The following is a 7,973-nucleotide window of genomic DNA, read 5'->3' on the forward strand; positions in this document are numbered from 1 at the left end:
AAATATATAAAGAAAGGCCCAGAATTAAACAATTAGAATTTAAGATTCTTGGTTCCCTATAGAGTTATTTTAGGACCTGATATTCTACTATTCTATATATAATATGAGGATACATAGAACTCTAAATAGGCAGGTTGTTGGGTTGTACGAGAATGTATTGAAACATCATCAAACTCTATATACATTATACATACATAATTATTGATGAGGATTGAAATATAGGCTTGGTTTGTACTTATATTCACCTACCTTGTTTATTCATGCATAGTTCGGACAATATGAGATCATTGAGGACCAAGCCCAGGTCACCAGCCAGGTCATTTCAAGCCTTTTCCAAGCTATGACCTTGATTTTGTCCAGAACAAGCCCCTCCGGCTTAGTAAGGCCCCGCTCCTGAGTAGTAGGCCTTGTGTTGGTGCCACAGGGCGTTAAGCTCTCCATGAGTCCCGGGCCGGTACAAGCTCTCCAGTTGACCCGGGGCACAGAGAAGCTCTCCTAGGCCAGGTCGACACGGCGCGGCGCAGCGGCGGCCTGACACGACATCTCGCGAAGATCTTCAGACGTCAGTTGAAGGTCGACTTTGAAGCAGTGAAGAGCCCTGAACTGTGATGGTTTAGAGATTGATTGATTGAGTGATGGGAGATACAAGTATGACAGCTCGGCCCCCCCTTCCCTTCCACCTTCTCAACCCACCCCCAGGGGTTCATTTCCCATCAATATCACCTTTTATTCATCCAGTTGCAATGAGGTAAGTTTTCATCCAATATGTTAACTTCAAAAAAAATCTGTCAAGAATTTTAAAATGCTGAAATGTTAAGCGTAGGCTAACTTTGTTGTACTGCCAGAAATAAGATGGGGGGGGGGGGGTGATGCAGTAATACGTTTGTTTTAAATTGTTTCAAAGATGTATTTACAAATTCCTATGAACAGATTTTTGTTGAAAATAAGTGAACAAATTTTAAAGTTGAATTATTTTTTAAAGCTTTGTAGAAAATCGATGACTTATATTTTAACTATTTTTATGATGATATCACATGCTTTCTTTAATTATTGCATTTTATAGCTGGTTGTTAACTTTTCAGATTTATATAAACTTTTATCCAATTTCAATTTTTCCAAAGTCATCTTCAAAATTTGAAAAAATTTCATGATCATTGAAAAAATATATTTATATTTCTGAAAATTAACATTTTTTAAATGTTGAATATCAGGGAATCCCTAAACTTTATTCTATCGAATAATTATTTCCACATGCTAAATGTATGAAAAGCTTTGCAGCATGCTAGCAGGGAATCACTAGAGTTTGTTATTGAAGTTAAAATTTTTAATTTGATTTGATTTCACCATATCTAAGAAATGTATAGAAATGTTTTAGAAAAGAGATGATTAAATTATTGTTGCCCAATCCTCAGGACTTTAACTAGTTTTTCTGATATTTAAAAATAAAACTAGAGTTATCAGTTTTACAGAATAAATAAAAAAAATCATCACGCTTTGTTTGAAGAATAATCAATTTTAAAGCACCTGATCCTCTTAAAACAAGATTGTTTATGTGTAATTATAATGTTTAGTTTCGTATTATCATTATTATCATTATTATCATTATTATCATTATTATCATTATTATCATTATTATCATTATTATCATTATTATCATTATTATCATCATGAAAAGGATTAGCGTTAGAATAGTACACCCATTATTTTCTGCTTTTCAAACAATTTTAAAATCTGACATTTGATTTTAAACTTGAATATCAATCAGAGCATGCTTTCTTTTGACCTTATCCTTCCCTTCCTGCCCTTTCCTGCCCTTTCCTGTCCTTTCCTGCCCTTTCCTGCCCTTTCCTGCCCTTTCCTGCCCTTTCCTGCCCTTTCCTGCCCTTTCCTGCCCTTTCTTACCCTTTCGAGCCATTTCAGGGAGCTAATATTAACTCATCATCTGACATTATAAAATTAAACATTAAATGCTTGCTATCTCATTCTTGTCATTATATCCCTGCTGCGTATTAATTCATTATCCCCAGCTCCTTTACACTATGTATACTTTTTATCCCTATATCCTCTGTATTATGTGTCCCTGTAGTTTGGATCCCTGTATCCTTGTACTCCGTATCCCTTAATATATCTGTATCCCTGCGTTTCCCATGTATTCTCTGTATTCTGTATCCCTATATCCCTGCATTTCTGTATCCCTGTATCCCTGCATACCTGTATCCTTATATCCCTGTATCCCTATATCCTTAAATCCCTGTATCCTTAAATCTCTGTATCCTTAAATCTCTGTATCCCTGTATAGTGTATCCCTTTATCCTTAAATCCCTGTATCCATAATCCCTATATCCTTGTATCCCTGTATCTTATTTAAAATTTCCCGAACGCCTGGGCAATGGTCAGGCCTATATGAATTCCCACGAAAATCTGTAAAATCTTTAAAGATTGCATCTAGCCAGATTAGAATTGCATAACATAAACCTGTTTTTAAATACTTTTTGAACATCTCTTTAAACTGCCCTGAGGTATACGAGTGCAGAAAATTATGTCTCCTGTGAACTGCTCAGTTTCTTAAAGAAAATTTTTCTTTTAATGCTAAAGAACAGAATGAAAGGAATTGAGTCTTTGGAACAAAATCAAATATTTAAACCTCAATATCTTTAGAACCCGATGTTGTAAACCTTTGATATTTCAAACTCAGATTATTTTATCTAACAAAATTCATAGTTTGAAATATCTAAGGTCTGCAACATTTGGTTCCAAAGATATAGTGATTATAAAATCAGAGTTTGTGGCAAAAACTCAATTCCTTTGTTTATAATTTTTAGCTTTTTACCGTAGTGCATACTAACGCAGAATGTTAAGTTGTAGGAATAAAAAAAATTAAAATTATGGTTAAACGTAATTTTATGATATAAGCACATTTTTTAATAAATATATATTTTTCAAATAAGGCATTAATTTTTAACGTTTAGGCTGGTTAATGTTTAAAGATATGTATATTGTATAACCTAGGATCGAATTTAATGAATTGAAGAGATCGCTTAGATACCTACCGTCGGTTTAAATCATGAATCACCGTTTCAAATCATCTCGAATTTTAAACTTTGAATCAGTGATTTAGATTTGAACCGGCAGTCGGTATTTCAGCAATCTAGATCAAATTCCTTAAATTTGGTCCCAGTGGGAAAATATGAATAAAGAAAAGTTTAATAACTCGTTCAAATGAACAAATGAAAAGGGTAACAAAACACAGTTCAAATTCAACTACTTCTCTTTCTTTATAAATAACATCTCTGAGTTTATGCTTCTCTAGAATAGGAATATTATATAATTTAAATACGCTGGCATATTTTGTAGCATTTTGTTGTGGAAACTTAAACATAATCTAAGATGACCTTTTATTTAAAATAAAAGCTGTCACGAACAATTTACAACGGTAGAAGTTAAATTTTTATATAAGTATCTTCTACGGAGACATGTAAATATGCCTGAAATTGGTTCTTTATCAGAACTATAAGCATCAAAATTACGGTTATCGTAAATCATGTAAAGATTTATTTAAATTAATAATAATTGTTTTAAAAACACTGAACACACCTTTAAATGATGATTGAGAATATTTTAAGTGATCACTCTGTAAAATGCAAGAAAAAATCATATTATCTGTTTACAGTGGCAACTCCGTCATCATAAATTCTCTTTGGAATAATTATGTAATTAAAGCTTGAATGTGCATAGAAGGAATAGCAATAAATTACTCCTGTTCTGATGGAACAAGAGACTAACTGGTTCAACCAGAGATCTAACCTTTTAGATCCACTAGCCAGGGGGGAGGGGGGCCTGAGCCCGCTAGCCAGGACGGGGACTGAACCCACTAGCCAGGTGGGAGGGGGCCTGAGCCCGCTAGCCAAGGGGGTTGCCTGAATCAAAGTTCTATTTTTTTTCATTCTATTTTTATTTTCAGCTATGCTAAGAGTTGGCAGGAGAATTTAAAAAGACTTCAACGTCCGGAGATTAGTTTAAGTATTCGCCCTCCATCATCAGAATTCAATCAGAGCCTCCGCCCTCCGCCTTGTTCAGAGTTTTCTCTCCGCCCTCCGCCCAGTATAAGTTTATCTATTCTTAACTCCTCTTCACTCTGTGATCCCAAACTAGAGTTTAATTCCGAAATTAAATCCTCTTTCAAGCTAGAAGATGAGTCGGGGGCCCTCAACCTGTCTAAAGGAGGGGGCGAGGATTGGTCGCCACCCCCCTCAACTTCTCCTGATACAAGTAGGAGTTCTCCCCCCCGGTCGCCTCAGGGATACAGACCCCCTACATATACTAGTCTGGAGATATGTGTAGTGTGTGGGGATAGAGCATCAGGTTTATATTTATTAAACTTTTACATCCTTTCACATATTCTTTCCTTTAATCATTCTTCCTTTCATCCTTTATTGATATAAATTTAATATTTATTCACTCTAGCATTCAAATTTTATTCCACTTCTATAATCCAATTTTTATATATTTTCTCATTACTTTACTCATCCTTTTAGTAACCTATTCATTCCTTTACTCATCCTTTTCTTAACCTATTCATTTCCAACACTCATCCTTCCTTTCATCCCATCTATCCTTGTATTCTTTTATTAGGTAATTCTTGTTAAAAAGATTGATATCCACAATTTGTACAATAATAAATTTATTCCATAAAATGTCATTTCCATATTTCTTGAATAGATATAAATATTAAATTGGGAAGAGAGAGGATATTATTTTAAAGAATCTTTTTACTCTTCGTCTGTTATATTTTCGGCTTTAAATCTCTGATTTCTTGTTCAAGCAATGCTTTCATTTTTATACCATCTGCTGCCTTAACTACCTCAGTGCTGTGAGCTGTGAGGGGTGTAAAGGATTCTTTAAGCGAAGTATTCGGAAACAGCTCGGATACTCCTGTAAACAGAACAAGGACTGTGAAGTTACTAAACATGCCAGAAACAGGTAAAGTTCAATTTGACTGATTGATTGATGAATCAATAATTAAATTATGACATCATTAATCTATGAAATATTAAAATGTCTAACTAATTATATAATTGTATCTAGATGTCAGTATTGTCGGCTTCAAAAATGTCTGATCATGGGAATGCGATCCGACTCTCCCCGTGTTGCCGCCGCGAGCGAAGCGAGAAGATCAAGTAATGCAAGCAGTAAACGAATTAGTGTAGATACAGAGCTTAATGGCAAGATCGGAGTCAAGTCGGAGCTTTATGATTCTCCGACCCTTCTCCCAAGACGAGCTTTTATCCCGGAGTCAGTTCAGTCTAGGGAGGAGGATCAGGTTTCAAACCGAAGTGTCTCCGACTCCGGGTCCTCCTTGGGAGACTCCAACCTGCTCAGCCAGACCATGGACAACCTGTTGACCAGGATCCGGAGTATGGAGGAGTCTAACACCAGCTCGGATACAGAGGACGAAATCAACTCTGTTATTTCTGATCGTCCTCTCCTGGACGAAGCTCATTTAAAGTTCGATCTGACAATTCCTTCTCCAATGCACTCCACTCCAACTATTCATTTTGTGTGTGAGACTGCCTCTAGGCTCCTGTTCCGAACCCTAAACTGGATAAAATCCATCCCATCCTTCAGTCTCCTCAAACTCTCCCTACAGATAGATCTAGTTCGTCAGAGCTGGGCCTCCATGTTCATCCTCGGCCTAGCTCAGATCTCCAGACAGATATCCGTCCCGTCCTTGCTCAGCCTCGTGGTATCCCACCAGCAGTCGAGGCTGGCCGGGGACTCCAGCCTCAACGTGAAGGAGGTTGCTGAGACGGTGTGTAAGATCCATGAGTACGTGAAGAGCTTGAGTAAGCTTGAGCTTGATGATTCTGAGTTCGGATACATGAAAGCAGTTCTACTCTTCGGAGAAGGTGAGATCACTCATCATCCCAACACTCCTCTATCCTTAGAATTTATCTACAGGGTGTCCTAAAAATAATGCCATCCTAAGTTCATCTAACGGGTGTTTAAAAAAATTACTTCAACATCCAACAATGGAAAAACTTTGCGATATAAAAAAGTCAAATTATTTTAATGTTTTTTGAGTATGTTTTTCTGAACACCCTGTATGGAGTATCTATTCATGATTACGTGGACGAAATAAACCGAATTAAAGGCCAGGTTGTGCAATGATGGAGACTTTTATGTTTTTTTTTCTTTTCTTTTGAATAGAGATTTTAGAGCTTGATTCTTTAGGATAATTCTCGCACTTCTGTGTGCCAAGGCTTCAATATCAATATTAAAGGGAGTGTTAAAGGATGTCAAAACTTGGATTTCATTCTTACCTCATTTTTTTATAATAAAGTTTTGTATTGCAGAAGGATCAGGAGTAAACCGGCTCCAGGAGGCAGCTCTCTCCCAGCTAGAATCCTACCTAGAGAAGGAAGGACGGGATAGATCCAGGTTTCCTCGTCTCCTCCTTCTCCTCTCACCCCTCTCCTCCCTCTCCGCTTCAACTATAGAGGATCTTTTCTTCTCCGGGATTATCGGGAATATAAAGATCCCGTCTGTCATCCCATATATCCTGCAGATGGAACAGACTGATACTTCAAGTTCTGAACCTACTCATAATATAGTTCCATCCCCTAAACAAACTGAATTTTTTCTTATTTTAGACGAATGGCACATAGATAAATATATGCATCAAAGTTTATTGTAATAGGCTGTATGTGCAATAAAGAGGCATTATATTGTATTAAAGTTTAAAAAAAGGTGGATAGGGGTCGGGGACTCCCCCCCCCCTTCTGTCAATGAATGAGTGGATATATGTTATTTCAATATTATTCTGTACTTTTCTAAAATGTATATTCAATAACGGAGCTTTCTCGACCTTAAACTCTGAAAATTGAAATTTAAAAAAATAGTTTTTATCATAAATATATTTTATTGATCATGCCGGGACGATTAAAAGTTTGAAAAATTCTTCCCGTCAAAATTCCATCCTTTGTGATACACCCTCATTTTTTTCCTTTTATGCCTTCCCCCCTCCTTCACCTTTCATACCCTCATCTCACCTTTATCCCCACCCCACTCCCCTTTCAAGCATTAAATTCTCCAACCCTTATATGTATCCAATCCTTTATATACATTCACAGTGCACCATTTAAATAACAAAACAAAATTTATGCAAATAAAAATTAAAAGTATTGTACATTGTAATTAATAAAAGTCAGGGGAAGATTGGAAAAATAATTACATGAAAGAAAAAAAATGAGAAATATGCAGATAGATAGACAGATAGATAGACAGATAGATAGACAGATAGATAGACAGATAGCTAGTTAGATAGCTAGACATATAGCTAGACAGATAGCTAGACAGATAGATAGACAGATAGGTTGTGCAATGATGGAGACTTTTATGTTTTTTTTTCTTTTCTTTTGAATAGAGATTTTAGAGCTTGATTCTTTAGGATAATTCTCGCACTTCTATATTTTTATAACAAAAAATAGCTAAAATTGTAATTCAAGACCAAACGGTGGGAATAAACTTTGAGAAACCTACCTGGGCAACGTTGGGATCCCAAGCCAGTAACTTAATAAACATATAGATAAGATACTAATATAAGACAAAAATCTATTGATAGTAAACACACTAAATAGATAGATAAATAGATAGAAAGATAAATAGACAGATAGATAGAGATATAAGTATTTAGGCCTAGTTCCAGCTATCTAAAGGTTAAATTAGAATTTGGTGAATCTAAAGTCAGTTATTGAATGATTTGCTTAAAGATTAAGGAAAACGTTAAAATATAAATGAAACGCATCAAATGTAAAAAATTGATAAATGTAAAAATAAATTCCGTATATATATATATATATAATCGTCTCTGAAGTCTTATCCTTTGTGAGTAGCCCTGTATATTATTTTAACTTGGCTACATTAATATCATCAGTAATCTATCATCCGACTTCATCTAGACTGGAACAACCTAG

At 35.6% G+C, this 7,973-nt stretch overlaps 2 protein-coding genes across 2 annotated transcripts; both read left to right on the forward strand.

Moving 5' to 3' along the window:
* Positions 1 to 551: 551 nt before the first annotated feature.
* LOC111700623 (uncharacterized) lies at positions 552 to 4,457 on the forward strand. Its single transcript, XM_023471595.1, has 2 exons — positions 552 to 748; positions 3,962 to 4,457. The coding sequence occupies exons 1-2, from the start codon at positions 636 to 638 to the stop codon at positions 4,440 to 4,442; spliced, it is 594 nt and encodes a 197-aa protein (XP_023327363.1). The 5' UTR covers positions 552 to 635; the 3' UTR covers positions 4,443 to 4,457.
* A 398-nt stretch (positions 4,458 to 4,855) lies between these two features.
* On the forward strand, positions 4,856 to 6,694 carry LOC111700604 (orphan steroid hormone receptor 2; the record flags this gene model as incomplete). Its single annotated transcript, XM_023471576.1, has 3 exons — positions 4,856 to 4,980; positions 5,086 to 5,906; positions 6,354 to 6,694. Coding segments are annotated over 3 exons (1,287 nt in total), but the record flags the coding sequence as incomplete, so codon positions are not given.
* Positions 6,695 to 7,973: the final 1,279 nt, after the last annotated feature.

This window comes from Eurytemora carolleeae, unplaced genomic scaffold, assembly GCF_000591075.1.
Source record: "Eurytemora carolleeae unplaced genomic scaffold, Eaff_2.0 scaffold252, whole genome shotgun sequence".
Lineage (NCBI taxonomy): Eukaryota > Metazoa > Arthropoda > Copepoda > Calanoida > Temoridae > Eurytemora > Eurytemora carolleeae.

Excerpts from the sequence above, each read along its gene's own strand:
- LOC111700623 (XM_023471595.1), top strand. The coding sequence starts at position 636 with ATGGGAGATACAAGTATGACAGCTCGGCCCCCCCTTCCCTTCCACCTT. Across the intron at positions 749-3,961 it reads ATTCATCCAGTTGCAATGAG|CTATGCTAAGAGTTGGCAGG; the intron begins GTAAGTTTTCAT and ends TTTTATTTTCAG.